The sequence below is a fragment of the Opisthorchis viverrini genome (genome assembly GCF_000715545.1).
Source record: "Opisthorchis viverrini unplaced genomic scaffold opera_v5_178, whole genome shotgun sequence".
NCBI classification, from domain to species: domain Eukaryota; kingdom Metazoa; phylum Platyhelminthes; class Trematoda; order Opisthorchiida; family Opisthorchiidae; genus Opisthorchis; species Opisthorchis viverrini.
Window position 1 is genome coordinate 227885 of NW_008751835.1, and position 24611 is coordinate 252495.

At 42.9% G+C, this 24611-nt stretch overlaps 1 protein-coding gene across 1 annotated transcript in view; it reads right to left on the bottom strand.

Moving 5' to 3' along the window:
• Positions 1-11349, bottom strand: part of T265_14336 (hypothetical protein) — a gene marked incomplete at both ends in the record, with an annotated part of 129402 nt that extends 118053 nt beyond the window's left edge. The window contains one exon of the mRNA XM_009173199.1: positions 11170-11349. Within this exon, the coding sequence (XP_009171463.1) occupies positions 11170-11307 (138 nt within the window). The remainder of the gene's footprint in view (positions 1-11169) is intronic.
• Positions 11350-24611: the final 13262 nt, after the last annotated feature.

A 24611-nucleotide genomic window follows, 5' to 3' on the forward strand; every position in this document is an offset into this window, starting at 1 on the left:
TTTATTCGTGTGCATAGTCTCCTGCCAGTTTGTCCGACGTAGAATTTGTTGCAGTTGTTGCAGTTGAGTTGGTATATCACATTGTTCTTCTTGGTTTTGTCCGGGTTGTCCTTCGGTCTAGAGATTAATTTCCTCAGGGTGGCATTCGGTTTGTGGGCCACAAATATTCCTTTTTGAGCCAATAATCTGGTCGCGAGTTCTGATATATTCCTGATGTAAGGCAGGACTACCCGTCTGGTGGCTTGTTCTTGCTGTTGCCGTGGTTGGGGTGTTTTCTTCTTCAAGCTTCTCTTGATAAAATTCCTTGGATATCCATTGTTCTGGAATACCCTGAGTAGATGGTTTTCTTCCTTCTTCCGCAGTTCTGTGGTGCTGCAGTGTGTCTCCGCCCTCTTGAACAAGGTTTGGACGCAGCTCTTCTTGTGGTTTACTGGGTGATTGCTGTTGCAGTTCAGGATTTGATCTGTATAAGTCTCCTTCCGGTATACCTGGGTTGCTTTTTACGCATTCAATTACTACGGTCGAATGAACAACGTTTTCTGTGAGAATCACCTTGCAGCATAGTACACTGACCACTTTCTGGAGAACTCTGATCAACAAGCATGATAATAAATCACACATACCAATGACAGTTAAAAATATTCCCTTCTCCCCTCATTCCTCCTGCTTAAAGTGATCTGCCGGCAAAGTTGCGGTACGTCAGATAGTTGTCCCCTGTAGACGAACAACACATCCATGTTTATGGCACAGCGCTACTGATAGGTTGGAAAATGTTCAATTGCACAAAGAGATCAACCTTGATCACAGTCAAATAAGCAAAAAAGGTTCAAATGAATTTAAAGTCTACCAAAATCCAAATCCAACACTAAAACCGCATCTGCTCTGCACAGTGGTCGTTGGACCTGCCTTTCCTCTCCAGCCGAGGATCACTTTCCATCAGTCTTCCCTAACCAAAGCGGTGTCTGAATCGCTGGGATCTTTGTCTGAAGGCTCACACTGGAGTACCTCGAAAAACCCTCTTTTCCGACCTGGATAATTCAAGGGAATTATTTGCCCTCAAATTCATTTGTTCACCGACGTCCTTTTTCAAGGCTTCCCAGATCTACTAGCAAACGTCGCTTGTCTGCAGTTGAATGAACACCGAGATGGTGATTTGAGGAAATCTGTTTGAAAGTACTGCTCGGATAGGAGCATTCGTTAACGTCTTCTTACCAGATTCGTATTGCTCTGCATTCGGTTGCAGTAAGGACCTCGTTATTCATTTTGACTATATATGTGCACCATCCCCTGTTGCATTTTAGAATTCGTAGTGCGCAAACAGCAGTAGTTTATAGATTCATTTAGAAACAAAGTCGTCAAGAGGGATCAGACGAATGATTCCTGTGTTGGTTGCTTTTCACCTAAGGTGCTTAATGTTAGGTCCACCAAACCGGTAGCTTTACTTTTTTCTCCAAAGAAATTTTATGATCAGTGTTTGCAGTGATCTGTCTATATCATGTTCCCCAACTTTCAACCATCAAATGTTGTGGTCTATACAATCGACTTCAAACAGTTTATATCGATTCCAGCATTCCGTCAATCACCTGGAGGTAGTGGTAGCACTGATGCACCTGCATGTAGCCAACGGTAACCGTGTGTTTTTCAGTGTGATTCACATTGGCCTTCGTGAATCCAGGCGTCACCGACATGAGGACGAAGGAGCATCGGTTGATTCAAGCTCCTCTACCATCAGCCCTAAAAACACTGACGCAATGACTTACTGTTTTCGCATCACATAAACACATACTCTCTGTGAGCTATAGTGGAGAAAGTTAGGTAAGTTCCTGGTTATCATTTCTGTTGCTGATAGCAGGCCCTTCGGACTTAGTTTGTCCGTACCAAGAGTATTGTGCAGTTAAAAACAAAGAGTCTCTGAGGTCTAAGTCACTCAGGTAGGAAGCATGCAACTTTACCATGATAAATGTAAAAACGTACCCAATTCCTATTCACCTCTTGTATCTACCTGCTTCTTTATAGAAAGCCTGTGGTTTTTATGAAAACAATCCATTGGTTCCTAGCAGTAACTGCATTTGTCTCCGAAGACTAATAGTTTACTGGGTAAGTAAAAGAATTCAAGGTTGATCTTGCGCAACTGTTTGGATCTCGTACATCTTCCAAACACAAAAACGGTTTTCTCGTCACGGCGTCTTGCATGCTGCTTCTCACAAACTGTCGTTGATTAATCGGGTTGACGATTTTTCTTCACAGGCTCCAGCAGCTAAAGCCCTAAGACCTCTTTGAGAGGTTTGCCCATGAAACCTCTCCCGGGTCATCTCTCCTTTCAGAGATTCCTGATAGATTTATAAGAAGTTGGAGCCCTCAAGTTTGTAGTTGGTTCGTTAAGTTTGATTGGGCAAGATTCGTACCGCGTGGTTTCAAATTCGAGTCCTGCTTGACCACTTAGTTCAAAAAGACTCGGATCAACAGACCAGTCCTCTATCACTAAAATAGGCTTTGGTATAGAGGGCAAATTTGTGGTGCGGGAACCTGTCAGTGTGTCAAAGCTGCTATGTTCTTTTGGTGTGTGTTTTTAAAAAAGTGCATGCGTGAAGTGCCTTCAACAATGAAATTATAAAGTATTTCCAATGAACAGGATACAACAGAACCCTCTACCCAGTGAGGAGTGCATGGTGATGATATGAGACTTGTTTGCCGACCAAATGATCTTGACAGGCAACTTACAAATGCCGAAAGCCTTTGATGTTCGCTTTGAATTTCGGCTTGGGATTCAAGTCGTTTGTGACATCAGATTCGGAAGTGATCACACGTCGCAACTCTCCCGAATACAGACGGTCACTCTACCTCTTCGTGATGGTCGTTAGTCACAAGCGCAGCGTCAGCTCTTTTAGCAGGTCCATTATGTTCCGCAAATAAGCAATTCTTCGAATTTATCGTTTCATTTATTTCTAATATCAGTACCAAACTTTCACTAGGCGACATGTTGGGAAGTTTCCCAAAAAGCTTTGCGTATATTCAAGGTAGATTACAGCACACAAGGATGTTAGAGTGATTCTGGACTTGTGTGATGTTAACTACACACGCTTGAGCCATGATTTTTACTGCTCAGTGTTACAACAGTCCAAACCTGCAAACTCATGGTCCGTGTTCCTCTTTTTACACAAAACATCCCCCATAGAAAAAGTAATTCTGACCGGAAGCTCAATCCCCGAAACCGCTGGTCCTAACAATGACTGAGTGAACTAAGAATGGTTTGACACACCAATCCAGTACACTTGCGGAGCGTGGCGGACACAGTAGCCGCAAAATGCTGAAAGTATACTCTCTAAATTAGACATCCAGATAGCTGCAATGGAGAAATGGGAAAAAAATATTTCCAGGTATTTGTTTCTAATGAAGATGTTTTAGTTCTTGGGATTGATGACCCAGACAAATGCAACCGAAATGTGGAAAAACGTTACAAGTTCAAAAGCTGCGTTCACACACATTCCGTTCGATCTTTCATTTGAATAAGGGTCAGTCAAACAAAGATGAATTTTTCGCATGAATTTGATTCCGTGGGCTGAGATCAATCGACTGTAGTGTATGTATGCGCGGGGGATTCGTTAAACTTGACAGGTTAAACCAGTTGAGAAAGTCAACGGTTTCAGCACTGTGAAATTACACGTGTAACGAAATGTCTAAGAACCATTTGAATATTCAGTTGCATTCCAGGATGAGTGGATTCGCTCGTGTTTGCAACTTATTCAAACATACATAACAAAGTTGGAATGTTTTTTATGGAAGTGGTTTCATAGGAAACCTGTGAAAAAACGGCAGATGGGCTGATGGAATAGGGCAGAACGTGATCCGGTCTTCTGAGTTTAATGTTTGGCATTTAATTTAAAGACTAGACTTATAGAACATACCGGCATGGCTAGGAAACGCCAGTATTCATTGTAGTTTGAGAGTAATTTCTGGTTTATTCAACCATGTTTCACACTCTGTCATGACTAGCTCTGCAAAAGCCGGCGTCTTTCGGTGCGTACACTGACGAAATACGTTGGAGCTGATTTATCCGGCAGTCGTCAAATGAAGCTGCTCTACCATAAGACTATGGACCTAAACGTGAGTGGTTGCGATGACTGGTAGCTCCTGGAATGGGCTTACTCTCTGAAGAACGATTCAAATGGCCGATACAAGTTGATCAGTTCCTAGAGACGGGTGAAAGTTTAAGATGAGACAACTGTACATCTTACTGCCAAGTATGGAATCAGCTGCGAACTTATCACATAAACTTCAGTGGTAATAGAGAAGCCACACTGAACGTGGAACCTGAGGTCTCGAACACCCAGAGAGTGACCCGCCAGAATATACCATGCAACGCAGGTGCTATCTTGCACAATTACATACACTGTATAAAGAAGACCATGGAAGTTTGTATCCCCTTAAATAAGCCCTGTTCACCGTTCCATTTTGAAGAAACACTACGGAGGTCTTACGATGGGGATGGTCATCCCCACCTCCTCAGGAGCAATGCATGACTGTGCGTTTCCTTGGTGGCGATAAGCTACCTGACAGCTACTGGGCTTGTAGTCGAATTTCTGGAATGTGTACTCTACAAACTCTCGTATCCCGATAGCGATCAGTTATACAGCACAGAACTATCCTACATCACAAGCCTGATCGACTGAGTTCCTGCCGTTGTCTGTGACCACACGATCGTTCAAAATCGTCACACTTGTGGGCAATACGATGCTCAACATGAGCCAAGAATGCCAAGGATGCTATGAAATTCGAATGCACCGAGGAAACAAGCGCGATATTCAGAAAGCTATGCACCAGTTCATGTTTATGCGTGATCTCCGTCCTCAAATATTAAACCCTCTCTAATTGTCGATGACTGATTATTGGATAGCAATGAATTGTCATCGTTTCAACGTGCATGTTGACTAAGCATTATTTTCTGGCTTTATGTTTTGGTCCACCAGGCGGACGTAGAAAATAGTCATATGAAGAATAGAACTCCTCAAAATGCTGCAAATGCCGTTGGCTGTTCTCATCGAAGCAGCCTAGTGCCGATAAGGGAAGCATGGTAAAAAAGCAAGGTGATCGCAAAATCACCTCTCGATGGACCTCGGATTTTTACTTAAGAAGAGTACGTTAGTTTTCTAGATAAATGATCGATTGAATTTTGATATTCACTGTGGACGAATTGTGTGGATCAGAAAGATATTCTGGGAGGAAGAAAAGCTTTTTTCAAAGTCTTCAGAGAGTCAACCATCACTTTGTTCTTAATTTTTAAAGCTAATCAAGTTGTCTCACATTTTATTCGCTACAGGGAAGAACTACAGACCATTTAGCACAATTTTAACAAACGTTTCTGAGTGATATTCGATCATACAAATACAGAGGAACGGTGAGAGAACAACCCGAAAGTGTCCTATTGACAATCAACTTTGATGACACGTAAAATTGTTGAAGCATCAGGAGTTCTGAACGGGAAAAAAGTCAGCTACTATTAGTTAGTTTAGAGACATTCAGAGTTGGAATTATCTATGGTGATGCCTCACAAAGATAGGCATTGGTCTGGTGAATTGCGACGGTCCGGAAATCTCCAGGTAGGAATTCACACACAGAAACGGAAAAACCGTGTACGAAGCGAACCCGTGTCACACAATCTGGTGTGCGGTTGGTGCGGAATCGTCAATGAATTTGGTTGGTGACGAAACGATTGCAACTTAACTGCAAATCGGCGAACAGATCAACAGCCATCTGACTGACAACCTACCCTTTTGGAATATGGGGGTTACCGGAAATGTATTTTGTAATGGAAGATTTATAACAAGAAAACAAAATAAATGAATAGCTGGTTCCACCAATGTACTGGTTATGCGACAGACAGCGTTCAATTACCAAGATTCCAAAACGTCGGCATGATTTTTAGAACCCTCATTGGTCTCCGTGCAAAAATATTGCGAAAGTTATTGAGTAGTCAAATATTTGTAGAGAACAATAAGTCGACTGATCGTAACAACTAAATCCCTACATTTGTAATGCGCTACTCATAAGGTTGCTGAAAATTTGTCGACAGTCGCTCTTGTTGGTGCTCATCCGGTAGGCACAGTCCCCGAGTTTCCGTCAACCTTATGTTTCACTTGAAACCGAATTGCACGAAATTAGCGTAATACACTCATTTGGAAACTAATTTGGTTTTTCGGGAGACTCACCTGGAACGCAGCTGAATGTCCCGTTTGTGATGTTTCCAGAGGTGGCCCGGTACAGCACATTCAGTTGCCTGGAGACATCACACACGGAAGATTCAGTTGGGTTCCAGGTGAGTCTGTCGAGAAACCAAATTAGTTTGCAAATGAGTGTATTTCGCTAACTAAATCACTACTTTGAGATGCAATAAATGGTGGTGGCTCTGAAGAAAGCTTTGAAATTGCTGAGAACTTTCGAAGAGCTCCGACTTTCTTCATGTGATATCTTTCCATTGCAATCTCATTTTTTAGGTACCCAGATTTAAACTTTAGACGCAGACTGCGGTGTATGTAGTGGAAAATGAAAGAATAGATGACCCATTCTCTGATACACATTGTCATTAGCCAGAATTCTTAATGCCTGTCAATCGAGATGATTACATTGAATTTATGATGCCCTAAATACATGAACTATGGCTAACTAAGCATCAGTTCCGCTTCGTACAAGAGAGTTTGGACAAATAAAACAAGTTCCGAGAGACATGGATTGAATGTTTGTCTTTGGAAAATCCTAGGAAACACAATGGTGAGAATCTCAACAGAACCACGTTGCTTTTTCTTTCGCCAAACTACTCACTGCAGTTGAAACCATGGGGTATTCGATATTGTGAAACGGATTTGGAAAAACGTTCTCAATAAGCTTAGCAAGTCGGTTAGATAATTATTTTTCATCAGGTAAGTTTGTGTGGATAATCAACATTGGATACAGTTACTTTGAGAACTGTTTCAACATGCTTCCATAAATCTGGCGCTAATCAGCGATTTACGGGTGGAGCGAATGCAAACTTTGAAGATGAGGTCAGTGACAAAAGGTATGAAATTTAAAAGCCTTAGTAAAGTAATCACCAAGTTACCGTGCCGCAATAAGTAGGTTTTCATATAGGTGCACACAGGCAAGGTGAGTTGAGCTTCGGAGGAACCCCTCCCAGTACAAGTTAATTGAGCCAGCCCCGTTTAAAAATATTATTATCGGCGTTCGGAATGTTGACAGGCAAACCAAATCAGAGGTTGCGATTAGCTAGAGGAGACCAATGAACCTCAAAATCTTGCAGCAACGGAGCAGTTAGCTCCCAACACATTGTTTGGGAAGAACCATAATCGTCAGGTGCATTTTGTACGCACTCCCAGTCAATATGCCCAAAGCACAGCCAATCGTACTGCTCTTTCCAAGGTGGGTAACAAGCGTTTGAGTGATTTTGGCATCTCATCCACCAAACTATGGAATTGATTATTATCGGCACATCTAGGATGGAAAGATAAAGTGGACTCAACGAAGAAGCACCAAATTTAATGAACGAATGCACCAGAAACAAAATGTTTTGGCCAACGAATCTATCGGTGGTATTCATCGGAGAAATTGCGTGGTGAACTGACTGTACGGAGCAGACGGATAATTATTCATCAGTAGTCTGTTTCCGAATAAGTGCCTCATGTATTTTAAATGTTTAGGTTCAGGTCCACATCAACGACAACAAAACGATAGTTCTCGATAACTGTTTCACTTCCCCCTCTGAACGATATAGTTTGCCCAGTCTAGTGATCTTTCGACTGAAAGCTTGCTCATTTCTCCACATGTTACTGTGGATTTATCTAAATTCTGCAATGTGGGACAAACACTACTCAGAGGTTCAATTCACACCCACAACATGTTGTTTGCTAACCTGCATTTATTTTCTTAAAACGTCAAACGACAATGGCATACGAGTATACATATGTCTGTCGTCCGGTCCGTTGGCACGGCTCTTTACTGTTGAGGTATCATCACACTCAAAATTGAGCATAAGTCAGGAAACCAGTTCCATCAATCATCAACATGGGCCTTCACATGCCCTGCTTTTGTTTATAAATGAAAGAACACCGTGGATGTTTACATAGACGCTGCTCCAAACCTTTTATTTATCAAATATATATTAACTTCAATTTGTATCGAAATGAACAAGCACCATCAAGGGGTGGCAAATATGCACTAGCACCCATCGATTAGACTCATTTTTTGCGCGTGCAACGTTCATACAAAAACTCAAATTATGGAGGCGAGCCTTGCACATATTGATTTATGGTGCTCTCCGTTTCGTGGTCAGATTGTCATGTCACTTGATAACTAGGAAAATACATGATTGCATTCAACATCTATTCCATGTACGCATTTCTGGTAGAGCCAGGTTTTCGAGTGGTCTTTTTTGGGCAATAGCTTCAGAAAGAAAATAGTTCCTGCTGTGCCCACAGTGGATATTTTCTAACAAACCGTGCTAGCCATTTCGGGGAGTTTACCTCACCAAACAGTAGACTGGTATCTCTTTCCGTTCTAAACTCAGTGAACGTATTTTGAGTGGCCGACAGTCACAGTTGTATCTGAAGCTTAAAACGGATTTTTATTGAGTTTTTTGTCCTTTGACAAACTGTTTAGGTGAATCGAGAGTTCCGTCAACTTTTTCGGCCAAGCAAACTGCTCAACTTAACTCCTGAGAAAGTGTGTCAAATGAAACTGGAAGAAGGCGAACATCCAGAAGACCACACTGTCACTGTGAGAAAAAATATGCGTCAACAAGGAACGATAAACCATTCACCTCAAACAAGTTGAATCGATCACTTGCCTGTTACGAGTGCGTTTCGCACACGACAGACAAGTACATTGCAAAACCACGGTCAGGACATATGCTGTCTCATTTCCTGCGGGAATATTGGTGATAAACTACTGCGCTGCTGCCTCGACATTGCTACGGCGTCGAACCAGTACCAATTGATATCATTTTAGAAACACAATAGCAAACACTGACGTGCTACAGTGCTGACCATATCCGGCGATCAAATGGAGTAGTTAAACGATCGAACAAGCGGAATGACAAGTATTACAGCCATTCCAAGTCGATAAAGAATTATTCAGTACTCCTTGCATGTATGGGCCTGCTGTGACCAAACGAATAGATGTTTGAGTTACTGTGAATTCGTCTGCGTAGTGGATCCTTAGCGCAGAAAAAGTTCCAACATCGATTTGCACCCCCGAGACCTGATTCCGACAGAGCATGCAAAAATCACAGTGGTGTTTGATTTCGATCAGTTGTTGTCTTCTTGGCTCAGTAAAATGATGGCCGGTCTCATGACACCATGAGGAATCTACGTCGGTATACCTTGATGTATTTTTCGACCGTTACTCTGTAAGTCAAACTAGATACTGACAATTCGCAAACTATTGCGTTTCATTTGGATAGATTGCGATACTCAATGTCCCTGCTAATACAAAATCGCCATTATCGAACTCCTATTCTTGATGACCTTTACTCTGTGAGGTTCGAAGACATTGGTGGCTGTCTGACTTAACTACGGCCGCCTGGCAAAGATCATTCCAGACGGCGTGAGTTGATATTAGCACCCTTCTTCAAAATCGGTAGCCCAGTGAATGAGGTAAACACAGCAATGTCAGCCTAACTCCCGTTGTACTGAGTTTGTACTCGTGTCACTGACCACACGTTGTATTGCGGCAGCAAGCGAAACCTTGACCTGTGAACATCGAACAGGATTTCAACCTCATTTTTACGCTGCGTCGGCCGGTAGAGCTACAAGAGAACTACAACGTTTATGATCCTTGATTTCAACGAATCGTTCGTTTCTGTAGACCAACCAGCACCTCCAACACCGCTCAACAGGAGATGCCTCGGAAGTTTGTGGACATCATCCGATTATTGTATCCTCGTAATTCTTGGAGTGTGAAAGTGGATGGGGAGCTCTCTAGAAACCACCCTACAGGCAGTGATGACCAGCAAGGATTTCCACGCTCGCCTTTGTATGCGATGGACTAATGAGGTGATAGTAGGCTCTTAAAAACTCCGTTGTTCAAATCATTGCAGGTTACAACCTCATCGGTCCCATATTTGTAGACAAGGTCGGTCCGCTAGACTTAGAGGCTGAAATCACTCCTGACGTCTCACATGCATTTTCAACTGTCACTGGTGAAGCCTTTGCATGTTAAGAATCCAGGTAAGGCTCGAGCAATTGGAGTGAGCGCTACTGCAGAAGCGCCATGTTGGTATTTCTGTATTACGTATATTTAATCAAGAGGTTTACCGAAAAATAGTGGTTTGCGACATGAAAAATATAATGTGATCATTCTAATGAGGTGGTCCCAATGGGTTAATTAGTCCTACCCATGAAGACAACCCTTTTGATCATATTAGACCACCAATTACTGACACGAAAATGTATAGCTGCTAATATCAAAACTCGCATTGTCCAAAAGGTTGTCTGTTATTAACAATCGGGTCTAGAACATTTGGATTATAAGTGATGAAGTACTGAGTTCCACAACGGAGAATTTTGTGGTTGGCCTCTTCCGTTATAACTAGTTAAATTACGAGCACAATCACAACCCGACTCTGTTCCTTCTCTGCTATTCATCATCCACCACATGTCCAACCTTGGTTTACTGTACCCCTGAAGTTTTCCAGTTTCCGCCTACTTGATGTACGCATGCCCTACTCATGAATGTCCCCATTTCTCGGCCAGTCGTAATTGTGCCTAACTGCCACGATCTAATGTTTCCGAAATTATAACAAGAAAATGAGAACGGTACCAGAACACAATCAACCCAACCCATTTTGAATACCAATCTTAGCAACCCTGTTTATCGATTGACTTCAATTTCCACATGAATGTTGGGATGCCACCGTTTTTTTTAGCTATTACTGAGTTGAAACTGTTGGGTATTTCGGTGGAAAAGGATAGGACCTGAAGGCGATGAAAGAAGAAACGACGCAGAAAGGTCGCGCATTTAATCCATTCTCATCTGCACAACTCAGCGGTACAACTAGAACGGTCAGTTTACTCTCAAATGACGTCTAGTGGGAATTTAAATGAACTTGGGTAACTGGATGTTTGATGGCAATTCTTCACCACTTAGCTGAATTAAACGAACCAAATAGATAAATTGACTTACATTATCATTCAAAAAATCGTAGGTATCCAACGTTTGTGACGAACCAGCTTCCAGACTCGCAGCCAATTTTTCAACGTCATCGAATCTCAGTGCATTGAGTAAATCATAGAGCATCCATGAGTTTCCTTCAGAAAACATATCAGTGACTTCAGGTGGTGACGGAGTCAGACAGGAGGTCTACACTCATCTAAACATCGAACGAATTTTATCATGTATGCCACCAATTTATTTTGGCACTCAGAATGTGCTCCATCTGGAGGCGTGCAAATGACCAATCAGCTTTTGTGTGCTGAGCTGTCCAATGTGTGGACTGGAGCACAGTCAGGTGATGATTGATTGAAGGCCTGAAGCTTGACTGGTTGTTAAGACTATGCCGTTTTCCCTTCGAGTCGAAGGAGCCTTCGTTAAGGGTGCTGATTTTTGGCAGTAACCTCATCGGCCATTTTTAATAGCAGTGGCGCTTCACAATTTTACCCTGGCAGATATATATTGGTGAGAGATGTGGGTGACTATGTCAAAAAGGCTCTTGAACGGTTTCGGGCGCCTTTAGATAATTGGCAATTGGGAGATCTAACTGATCTTTATGAAACCCTAAACATTCGCACGAGGTTATATTTGACTGTGATGATGGTCGCTCAGTGATTTGATTGTCTTCATTTTTTAGTCTTCATTCATCTCATTTTATTCACTTGTTCGTCAGTGTTATATCTGTTTGGTTAAATAGAATTACATCGAATGAAAGATTGTCAAACATTACTTGCGACATTTGATACTTCACACTCCGTCAGATGCTATAAAAACGCCACTAACGCCGCCGTACAAACGACCAGCAATGTCAGTAGCCTTAGACGTCCAAAGCGTATAGGATTCGTGGACCGATCCTTCATACACTCGCCTGTGAAGAAACACCCCAAAAGGTTGTGAATGTAAGCCGCACATTTTATACTCAGACTTCCGGATGTGTGAGAGCATATGGACAGCTTCATATCAGTGTTCGACACCGATGTCATACTGTGGATGGTGACGATGTTGACTCTGATTGCGCGTTTGAAATAGTGGTCCTTCCAAATGCACAGACATAACACACTACTCGTAAGGTCGTTGAAAACTGTCTGACAACCCAAGGTCGGTTTTGCCTTTCCTGTGTCTCCTCAGGTAGGCGCAATCCTCCAGTTTCCGTCAACCTTTTGTTCTACTTGAACCAGAACTTGAGATTTAGCTGAGTTCCAAGTGAGTTTCTCGTCAAAACCGCATTAAAATGCATTTAGCTAATTTCGTGCAATTAGGGTTCAAATATAACACAAGGTTGACAAAAATAGGGGAATGCACCTACCTTATGAGCTTCAAGAAGGGCGAACACGGTCGTGGACTGCCAAATAATTTTCAGCAACCTTATGAGTAGTGTACTACGTTTATACATGTGTCGCAATAACGTACCAAGACAAACATGAGGCGGTCTGGCGTAGCAATTTCAGTTCCTTAAGAACATTCTAAACGACAGATTCAGCTCAGTTCTAGGTGCGCCTTTTGTCAAAACCAAAGTGGTATGCAAATGAGTGTATTTCGCTTAGTGCTCTCTTTCTCTTGTGTAGGTCTGATGTGAACGTGAGCGCGGAATTAGATTATGAAGGGCTTGGTTCTTGGAGGACACTTTACCAAGTTTCTTTTAGAAGCAACATCGTAAAACCGCTTTTGAATGATTTGGTCTTTGTTCATTCCACAAAAGTGCTTGGAAAATGGCCCTCAATCTCCCTCTGTAAAACAATTCGCATCAACAAGTGACGTGAAGTGTTGCTCCTGGGTGCATTTTCACCGTCTCCTTTGAAGTAATTTCAGCTCATGTTTTGCTACTCGCCCCACATTCATAAGTCAGAAGAAAACTAAGATAATGCTTAAAAGTGGTAAGTAAGAACTTGCTTACTCCTTTCGTTTTCGACCACGAAAGCCTTGCGCATGTGGTCGACTGAGATACAAACTGACTGATTCTTGACTGATTCTTAACAGGAATGCGAAGTTCTATGCGGGCATGGGGGATGGATTGGTCAGATTACTTACTTCGGACGAGCCCGTGGTCACAATGTGATGATCTTGATTTTAAACACATTACAACCCCATGCAGATGGATTCCTGTTTTTCGAGTACAGTGTTGCTTACCGTAAACGTTTTTGTTCAGCACCCGTTCCCACAAGCAACAGCAGAGGTGATACTCTGTCGGAAATATTGTTTATGGGTCAGGGCAAATCGTGTGAGGAAAGTTTTCGATAACTACGATTCGGCTTTGTCTAGTCAGTCAGTCTTGACCACCGTCATCTCGGACTTTAACTGGTCTTCCTGAGAGTGTATCAGTGACCTGCACTCAGTGGTATTCTCAGGCTTGTCCGAACAAATAGAATGCGCATGTGGAATAACGCTTATGTTATCGCAATGATAAGATCCTAGTCTGTTTGAATTCTTATTCATTACATCGCTTGTGATGATGTTTTCGACTAATAACGGTCATCTGCAAGCTAACTAGATGGATTTGTAGATTAACAAAAAAAGCGCTGCATGTATCATGAGGAAAATGTGTTCATGGTGCCACATTTTTTTTAAATTCCGCGGCAAGTGGCTCCCTTTTTTGCGCCTCAAAAGATAACTTCTGTTTTATCTGCCCATAACATATTCTGCTGTAACCTTGTGGTTTGCTACTTTATGTTGAACTCCCTGTGAACTCAAGCCCCACTCTTGTAGGTTTATGACAGAACACTTACCATCTCAATTTTGACATGTGATTGGTGCGAATTTAATGAGAAAGTAACGTGGAAATGCCGACTCCATCAGATACTTATTTATGGTTCCGAACTCTGCATTACCTAATAATGTAGTCCTAAGTCAACAGATTCCCTTTACAGCGGATTCTGCAGCGGATTCATATTTATCTTCTCCACAAAGAGCTTCTCTTTCGTACCTGATTGTGCGTTTTTCTTATTGTTTTCACCGACTGACTGTAGAGTTTGACGTAGAGTAGAGTTTGATCACAGCATGCAGGCGAATAGTCAATAACCTCGATTGGATGTAACTGCGGTATATCCGCAGGATGATTCTGCCAGTTTGGCTTTGGGGCATGTCCTCTAGACAAAAATAGCAGTTATTTACTGGCTAACTAGGCCTAATTAACTATATGGTGCAGGCGTATTCTAATATGATGACAAAATGTTCAATAATGTGTAGTGTCTGTCACTTCGAAAACCTAAGGTTATTATGACACGTCTTCCTCTGACAATTTGTGAAAGAATATCAGGAAGCTCTGGTGCAATTTTGGCAGATGATGCTTCCAGCCATTTCAGATGATCAACGGGTATGGTGGCCGCATTTATTCCGAGATTGTACATCTATCAAAAATTCGCTTCTTTGTACGTAATCTCTTCATGAAACTCTATTCACGCTGACCAGCGCGAATGAAGGTACAAGGTTTAGGGTTATCTATGGGTGCTTTATGTGTTCACACCGGCGTAGTTCTCGGGGAAAGTACATCGGGGGTTGCCGAGAAGTTTCATCCTCAAAGGGAATTAACAAATGGAAGGTTGTACTTACGGCTTACAATCTTTTAGGGGAAATTCGGTTGTCTATAGGTGGCTTCAACAAATTAAACCCTTCCGGTAAATAAACAGGGGTCCATTCATATAATGTAACTTTTTAAAGTTGGCTCGTGACAGTTTGTTGGTTCTATAGTATTTGCTACATTTTAGCGGTCAATATCGCAACATACACTACTTCTTTCATAAAGGAAACTACTTACAAGTGATGAAAATGCTTCGACAGCCGACGACCGGTTTCGCTCTTCTTGGGGCTCATCAGTTAGGCGCAGTCCCCGAGTTTCCGTCAATTTTATGTTCTACTTGAACCCAAATTGGACTGCTTTCGAGAAATACACTCTTTTGGTTTGTCGGACCATTTTCCCAGTCAGTGATAATCAGACTGCCCGAGGGAGACTTCCCCAGCCACTACTCACAGTCCGCATTGTACTTTTGCACCTAACTTAAAAGATAGTCACATTGATGTGAATTTCGCGAGAAGTTGTATGGTACCTACGACCGAACAAAAACCGAAGTTGTTGTCAATTAGTCCTTTCGTATTCATCTTCGATGGCAACACACGGCGGCTGTACGTTACACCACAACAACGTCCGATCTTGATTACTCTGAGCTTGAGCAGACATCCTAGTTAAGTAGTATCGCAATGATTTTGCGCAAGTACCTGAGGCGGAAAGGACACTACGCTTTTGCCACAGCAATGCTGAAATTTCAAAGTTGAGAATAACTGGCTAGCTCGAAAGCCTGACATACTGAGCTGATGAGTCCTCATCAAGCATCCATTAGGGCCGAGATATCAGTCCCAATGAAATTGCAACTTCTACAGTGGTCAGACTACTAAAGCAAAATGGCACCTGTCTTGTTTGCGTCACCCGTGTGCACAACTGCTAGATTCATGCTGCATGCTTCAACAGGCCTCGTCACAAGTCAGTGTCAGCAAAGAAAATAGGCGTACTTGGAATATACAAGCGGCCCAATCACCTAGGCCAGCCTCCGTTGAACCATAGTCACGGCACATGTTCTAACGGGTATCGTTCGAGGTTGAAAATAGTAATTCAGTAAACTGATCCACATCCGACCGATCTGTTTGACCGCAACATGTCTTCTCTGAAGTATATCCACTGTGTGTGTAATGCGCTGGGTCCCAGCAGATAGATTAGCCAACTCAAAAGCTAGAACGTAGCCGATGTTGGCAATGCCTATCGGGGACAGTAGACCCACTTTCGCTGTATACAACGAAATTAAAGACGTCAAACTACAAGGGACACATTTTATATGTTGAAGTGTTCCCATTTTGAAAAAAACGCCTGAATCTGACATAATTTGGTGACATTAACTTCTCAAGTATCCCTCCTAGTCCTGTGATTTACACGCAAATGAAATAGTATGTGAGGCAAACTTGAACGGGCTTTGTTTGTCAGCACATTCCGAGAGAGCTTGCTTGATTTCGATTGCCATCTAATGGTCATACTAACTGTAAGGTAGGTATGCAACCCCCAGAGAATCACTAATCAGAGTTTTCTGAACGTATCACAAGTTGGACTGATGCAGAAACTAGTTCTTGGGGGTTTCCCGTCACTCAGGTAAAATAGATTCATTTTCTCAAGCTGTTCAGTGGGTTGGTGGTCACCGTGGCAATAACTAAAACCTGTAAAAACGAAATCACGTTAATCCTTCAAGATTAATAGTGGTTGGAAAACTACTACTCGTCTGTGAAGGCTCATTGAAGTAACTCGTCTAAATGTCAGGCTAACGCAGAAGCAGGTTAAGGAACGTTTTTGACCAGAATTATAGAGTGTAAGCTTAGAATATCGGCACCTGTTTTCTAATTGGAGGCAATAACTACTCACAAAAACGGACAACTTAGAGTTGTTGTACCAAAGGTGCCCCGGATCATGTGCCATGTTTACTCCTACTCGACTGATGACCGATCGGTGTCGACTGATTCACCGATGTGGCCGTAAATTTCGTAAGCCACAACTAACTCTGACCACTTCACGAGTTGGAGTTTGCCAAATGCCTCAAGCGGATGGGACTGAAGGTCATGAAATCAATTCACTTTTGGCAGACTCGAAGAAATCAGGTCATGTAACCACATAGAGAGAGGGAGAGTAGATGAATGCGACCTCAGAATTCCACAATGGGACAAAGACAACAATCCACCCACTGTTCATCGGTTCGCAAACTACTTGGATGGATCATGATTACTTGGCAAGTTGAACAGCAAGTATGCTATGGTCTACTCGGACGAAAGTGGTAGTGTAACTGTTGTGAAATGTGGCCAGATTGGTTGTTGGTCTGTTCACCGAGCATGATATTTGGATTGCAATCACTATACTGGTCCGTGCTGTTATTCACATGCCTTGAATTAAATAACAACATTCAGATAGTCGAGCCAAGTATTTATGTACATCCAGCAATGGTCACAACGTCTGTATTCTGAACAAGACGGATCGAACCGAAAGACTCTGGTGTTAACTAGTCTTTGGGCTATACTGTAAAGGAGGTGAGATTACACAGCGGACATACGTGATTTACCAAAGGAATTGGGGACAAATACGACACGCGGTACGCTTGAAGCTAGTTAGCAATGGTATTGGGATAATATAATACTGATGTGTGGAAATAGTGAGTTCGCTCCTCAGTAATGTTTTTGAAGCGTAGACTGCATGTGGTTTCGATTCTTTTTACTGAGATGGGTAGCATGCTTGCACCGCGGAGTAGCATACATTCGTACCTCTGGGTACCACTATTTTAAAATTTAACAAACTAAACACGCTGTCATTAGTCTCCACCTATGTGGAGACGAACCCTGATAAATTTGAGCACAAACTAGTGGGTTATTGTATTAAAATGACTTCGCAAGGAATCAGTCCCAGGTATTGTGTGTGTATGTGTGTATACGCGCATATATATATATATATATATATATATATATATTACTCAGTGAGTTATATAAACATGGATTCATAACAAGCTGGTGCGTACAACGCAAAAGTCAGGGAGAGAGAAACGCAGATGGATAGCAAAAACGTGAATTAACAGAGACCCGCTGCATACGCCTGCTGTGTGTCTGCGTTGTAGTACGGCAGTGACGGTTGTCTACAACTACTCGACACACCGGCTGACTCAATGCACTTTACAGCACCGCGACAAGCTGGTGGCTTCAATTCGGATGTCGATGAATAGCTTGCAGTCTAGTCTCAGAGAATAAACAAAAGGTCATGCATCCAATCTTATTTGTCAACATTCTCTTTTTTAGAGATAGATAATACTGAACTGTTCCAGGTCAAAAAATCACCAGAAGCATCATCGGTTTTGAGGCATTTCGGATCACCTCAAATGTTTTAAAATCACCTGCTTCAAACGATCGTTGAGATGATCACAATTTTTCTCTGAGTTAAGAAACGGTTGGATTACATCTCGCCTTTACTAAGCTAAACAAAAACCCTAATATCAATACGAGTATAGACTGAAAAGAGATTAGATAAAAGTGCAAAAGGAATGGTTTGTCGTGAGGGTTTCTACCCTGCGTCCTCTGAAAAAGTTACCAAACGGGCGGGCGTGGTAATGTCACTTCTACTAGGATTTTGGTTGTAGTAACTTTTTTTCGTTTGTAGTTCCATTTGACAAACACATTAGAAAGACACACTTGGTATGCTTTTGATCAATCGATAAAGATAAGAGTAGGTCTCGACGGGATAAAAAACCGTTACTCGTACAACCACATGTGAACGACTAACAGTCATGGCGCTGTAAGCGCTAGCGGTCAACACTTAAACATCGGGCACAATATGTGCGTCATACAGGGTCAGGTGTAATAGTTAGTGGCGAGAGGGAGTACTCAGCGCCTGAAACTGCTGTACCTAAACAATTCGATACTTTTAAGCGTATGCGCCCTACCGACTTCATGGCCTTCCGAAAGTGTATAAACACGGCCTAGCTTGCTCAGGCCCACCCTCCTTATGTCTAATTCTCCTTATCATGCCTTGGGTAGATGTCTTGCCAGCCTGTTAGAACAAATCAGGAGATAAGTGTCGACACAGTCTGAGAGACAGTTTTGATTTCATCGATCAGATTAAAAATCTTAAGGTTGATAAACACTCCACGTTCTCCCGGGATGTCGAGTTACTGTTCACTAACATACCACTTACTGAAACAGTAAAATGTGCTTGGGACTTGATTGAGTGCAACGGTAAATTTATCAGTATTCGCATCTCGGATCTTAAGGAACTATTGCCACTCTGCACCTATGATATTTAGTTTACTTTCAACAAGCAAATTTATCGCGGTGGGTCTCCTCTAGGTTCCGTGCAGGCAGATTTTTTTCAGGATCAAATCCGAGCCTTGTCGAAGGAAATAACGGGGACCATAGAAAGCAAAGTTTACAGAGAGTAAGCCTGGAAATCTCAGTGTGTTCACTTCGGTAGCTTCGTTCCGCTGCGAGACAGACTTAATCTAATTAAACGCCTGACTGAGAGAGTAATGAAGATATGCTCATCCGACTGTTTACAGGAGGGACAGCCCAACAGAAAGCATATGCTCTAAAACTGGTACTGAAGACTATGCAGTCCCTGAAGCCGAAACCTAAACAATGTTGGGAAGCAGCCTGGCTACATGAGACATACATCCAACGGTGACTTGGTTTCTGGACTATTTGATACGACACACGTGGCTACTAATCTGTATTGGAGCCTCAGTTCTAGGTCCATTATCAGGTTCCGTTTGAAGGACGATTTGCCACGTCCTACCACCAGGTTTTTTGTATAATAATTTGTATGCTTGTTCCCAGTATCATACGTCGGTCGAAGGACAAGTCATTGGTCAGACAGAATCCGAGAACACAATCCAGCGTTTCTGAATGGTAGTTGAAAGAAACGGGGCCGAAACCCGTTGAGTCATCAAAAAAGGGTAAGCCTATGGTACCTGGTTTTTCTGAACCGACCCCGACTGGTCAGAACTAGACTGGTATCGATTGCAGGATTGATTGGAATCCGAAGGCCGGACCCACAACTTTGCGTCTAAAAGAAACTTACATGACCTCTGAGCTTGAATCGATCTGCGAAAAATCCGGCAACACAAGCCTGTCTAACATTAACGTCACTAACTTGATTTCGTAACCCATTGAACTACCCCTCGTTTAACCCCTTTCTCATGCTTTCTATTATACTAAAATATATGTACCTCCGATTTCAACCTTTTATTACGTGGTTCTTGGTATTGTATTAATTTATGATGTATTGACTAGAAGAAACAATGATAAAAAGCCCAGTTCGCTACCTTCGCTTTTCTCATGAAAGCCCAAAATGGTGAACAAACACAAGATGGTCATTGTGACCTAGGGAAGGCCCAGTCTAAAGCAGCATTGATGGATTGAGGAAAGCAGATCCCTCAGTATGAAATGAGCATTGGTTGGTGGCCTTCAAAGACAACATCACGATCAATGGCACGTGGGTCTGAGATGAAAGTGACAGAATAACCGTGAGGACCGATTAATCTCGTTTTACATAACCATTCCACGCCCATCCGAGACCATGCTTACATCTGTCATGGGTGTTCAACGCGCCCGAACAGCGAGTAGGGCACATCTGATGAAAGAGACTGAGGTGGGTGCTCTCAAATTCGATTCCCCCTACGGACTTTTGATGATGAACACATCCAGCATCACGCGTGGACCAGCTGGACTGCAGATTATGAACCGGACTCTCTGACCGTCATTATGGTCATGTCAGACGCTTAGAAATCTCATCTTCGGCCGGCTGCAACAGAGCTGGATGCCAAGGAACAGACGTTGTGGAGACATAAACCACCGATTTGCAAGAGACAAAGATCTAACCCTTGCAAACCGTGACCTTCAAAGCGCTGTTGTGCAAACCGCCGTTCCGAGTAGCAACCATTTTATCTCTGGTTTGCATGCACGTATCTTGCACACGGAACTGAGATCTCGAACAACCTAACCAACTGTCGGACAACCATGTTGCGTAGAACCGGGTGCTGCGTAAACAGGAACTTTTTCTTTGGCACTTTTTGCTGCGTCTGGATGGATAAACTCATGCTGGTGACACCGAGCCCCCCATGACACCTACCGGCTTAAATGGCTTGTCCCTCGCTAGAAGTGGTCGGCCACGAATAAATGGTCTGGTGCAATTGTTCAGGCTTTTGAGTGTGTTTCAGTGGATGTGGTCCAGAGCGAGAGAATACGTTAACATAAGTAGCAGACACTTCTTTCTGATATTCATTCATCCATAAGTGCTTAGGGGCATGTGTCACCTCATGGAGCAGTTTTATGCCACAGTGTCTGTCGGACCCAGATTTGTGATGGGTTCCTCAGCGAAGAAAAAATGACTGATTGAGATCGCTTCCTCCATAGACCACCACATTTCAAGAGATGATTCTCATATCAGCCCTTTCCAACACGACCTCAGCAGCTTCAACATTATCCTCACTACGAGTTGAATCTAAACACACCACTCAGTTGTCAGTGAAGGCAGAAATTATCCACTAAGTTGTCATGGAACTGTTACCCAAGTTTCGGCATCGGCGGTCCAAAAGCCTAATTCATCGCCTTGATGAACAATATTGGGGAGAGTGGGCCTCCTCAACTCACTCCTCTGCGCCCGTGAACGTGAGAACTTAGAACAGCTTCCACGGCATTCCATAGGAGTGTGTGATCTAGGGAACTGGAGATGACGGTTTCCAAACGTCCGAACAGGTTCGACAGTTGTGTCATGCGAAACCGAATTTATAGATTTCGATATATCAAAAAACGCCAAACTGAGGTTAGATACTGTAGCTGAAGAGTGACGAACAACAACATGTGACAGTCAACTAGCTTCCAAACTACCGTCTTGAAGTAGATGTGCAATCTGGAGTGAAGTTAGCTGAAATCTACGGCTCCAGAGATCAGATGAAGGACCTCAGCTGTGAATTCGGAAAGCATTTTAGGCTTGAGCTTGTCCACATCCGAGGGTGAATCGCCATTAAACGGATCGTACGGCATTCGTCCTCGCCTGTGATTGGCTCCGTTAACTTCCAATCAGTTAGCAACACTACGCTAATTGGCCGGCTGCTCCCATCTTTTAGAGCAAGGTGCACGCGTTTCTGGTACTATTCGGCGTCCAGAGCCAGGCCGCGATTCCCTTTATGTGGTTCACTGTACCACCCTCCGAGCAAAGCAGATGCTACATTTCTGGAAAACGGCGTAGTGGCTGCGCTAATCTGCTTTCTCCTCGCCTGTTGCTAATGGCGGGGTCGTAAGACACATTTTTTGCGTGCCTGAAAATGTTTTTGATGCGTGGGGTTCCATAGGTGACAAGAATCGTCCCAGTGTCGTGAAGCAACATTGCGACTCCCGGCCAAGGGCCAGAAGGTCAACGAAAGTGACTGTCAGAATTGGGTTGCGAGCGTAACACCGTACAATCTAAGGCTAACTTAAAACAAGTACTGTAGGAAACTACTCACACGGTTGCTCAAAAATCTTTGAAAATATACTGAGACATGTCGAATATCATACCAGTTTAAAATTGAGGCGGCCTTGATGCAGAACATTCAGTTGGAGAATATCATAGACGAGAGATTCTGTTGGGTCTCCCGTACAAACCAAATTGATATGCAAACAAGTGCTATAGGCTTCCCTATCGAATGGATGTAGAGCTGTTTGACCGATGCTTTGATCACGGTCACGACTTGTCCAGGCGTACTTACCGATTACGTAGGCGTAACTCGGTTTTGGTACTGATAACCAGTCGGGCAGGAAAACATTGTTTCAGCCTCACGAACATCGCAGTTTGCATGCGGTAAAACACGCATAACTTGCCACCCAGGTACACGAGTGACTGACACTTGTGGCAACCAGCAAACACCAGAAATTTTCACTTCCCCAAGTTTATCTGCATTACTGTTGTCGTACCATAGGGTCAATTTAGCCAAACCGGTTAATGTGATAAACATTTTAAACGTGTTGCAATATTTTGAAGTCTTTTGGTTGTCCATTGCACTTCAGAAAGATCCTACCTTGAGACAATGAATTCAGGTAATCCAAAGGTAAGAATCACTCGGCCTAAAGATTCAGTGAAACCTGTGAAATTGGTATCATCTGTGAAGATGCCGGTAACCATACAGCCTTTGTTTATACGCCAGAAAAGTAGAGATGTGGCTGGGTACCGAGAGGTTGAAACATCCTTGACATTTTTCACTTTTTACTTCTCATGAGATAGGTGTAAAATGATGGTATACCTCCATTGGCTGTTAGTTACGGAATGGCGACCACAGGAAAACAAGAACACCACTGACCAGCTTGGTCTCAGATGAGTCTTTCATCAAAACGACAGGACTGTATAAGTTAAAACCCTCCAAACATTTTGCACGGGCGAAGAGCTTGCATTTCATGTGAACCTGGTCCAACCAGCGGTTAACTTATTATGTTTATTTCAATGCATGCAAATCTGTCGCAATCCACGGACCCAAGACCAGCGATAAAAGAACCTGAACACTAGTTCATTGCAACTGGACATCCATGAAATTAGTCGGCCTAAACTTTATAGGCCTCCAGTTACCACAGCACGTACAAAAGCGTCTTTACAACAATTCAAGTCAAAGAAGGTCGTACTGAGAACGATCTTGATCCAAAGTTGGGTCAGCAGGTGGTCACACTTGTCAGGCAGAAGATATAAGTTAAGGTATTCATCCTCACAATCATTCCTTGAGTGTCCGATCACCCTGCCTGTCATGCGATTTATCAGTTCACTTGCAGCGGTGTGAAATATTCACTGGATGGTCGGGCATCGAACAAATCCCCAGCTATATACTACACAGAATGCCACAAGGTAACACCAAAACGGTAAAACACTCGGCACCGTCGACGGAAAACTCTTTTACAGTATTAGATGGCAGCTTGCCACCTAAGAATCAGTGCATTTTAGACGACATTCACTCATTGTGTTGTGTGCACAGAACCAGTTCAAGTGGTTTCTGATTCTGACATACCACATTGATTCCGAAAACTATGCGCAGCTCTATGGCGTTCCCGAAAACTATGCACAGAGATATGGCGTTCCCGAAATCCTAGTTCCAGGCGTCCCACATTAAATTGACGATTTTGGTTGACAATAACAAGACGAGACATGCGTGTCACGAGGTTTACGTCCCCTTGCTGGTCCATTCAACTGGTTGAGAAGAAACGAGATCTAGGTTAGGTTTCATGGAGTAAAATCAATTTTATCACACGGGTTAATTGTTAAGCATAGTCATCCCAGATGATTTTGCGTAAGTCTGGGTAGACTAGAATTTTTGGTTTAGTGTAAGGAGATTTGACAATTTACGATTGGAATTGAGAGAGACTAATCTTTGTTGGAAAACCCAGAAGCATCGTACCGCTGTTTCATCCTTACTGAGAACTAGCAGAGCGGGCTGATCATCTTGGTGGTTGACCCGCATTTAGACAGGGTACCGGGCAGATCCTGTCTAAGTAGGAGTGGACCACAGTGCTGGTGAGTTGATCACTGCCGAAGGAGTTCAAACTACCCGTCAGGAAGTTACAGGCTCAATGCTCCATGGAGTTTCGTAAGATGTGCAGTGATGATACATTTCAGCAAGGAAGGAAGGGTTGTAGACTGCTCCTAGGCTCTTCAGCCTAGATGAACTTCAAACGGCCGAATTCCATTTGTAGACAAGCATTTATTTTACAAACAAAAGAACAGCCAGAATAATATGAAGTTCTTCTTAGAGCTAATGAAGGATAGCTTCAGTAACACCAAAACTGTCATTTCGATGATATACCTCGAAACTTCAAAGTGATTTAATATCTTAAAAGAAAACGTTTTAAGTCTAAGACACATATAGAGTTGAACGAAATACGTTCTTCAGAGAAGG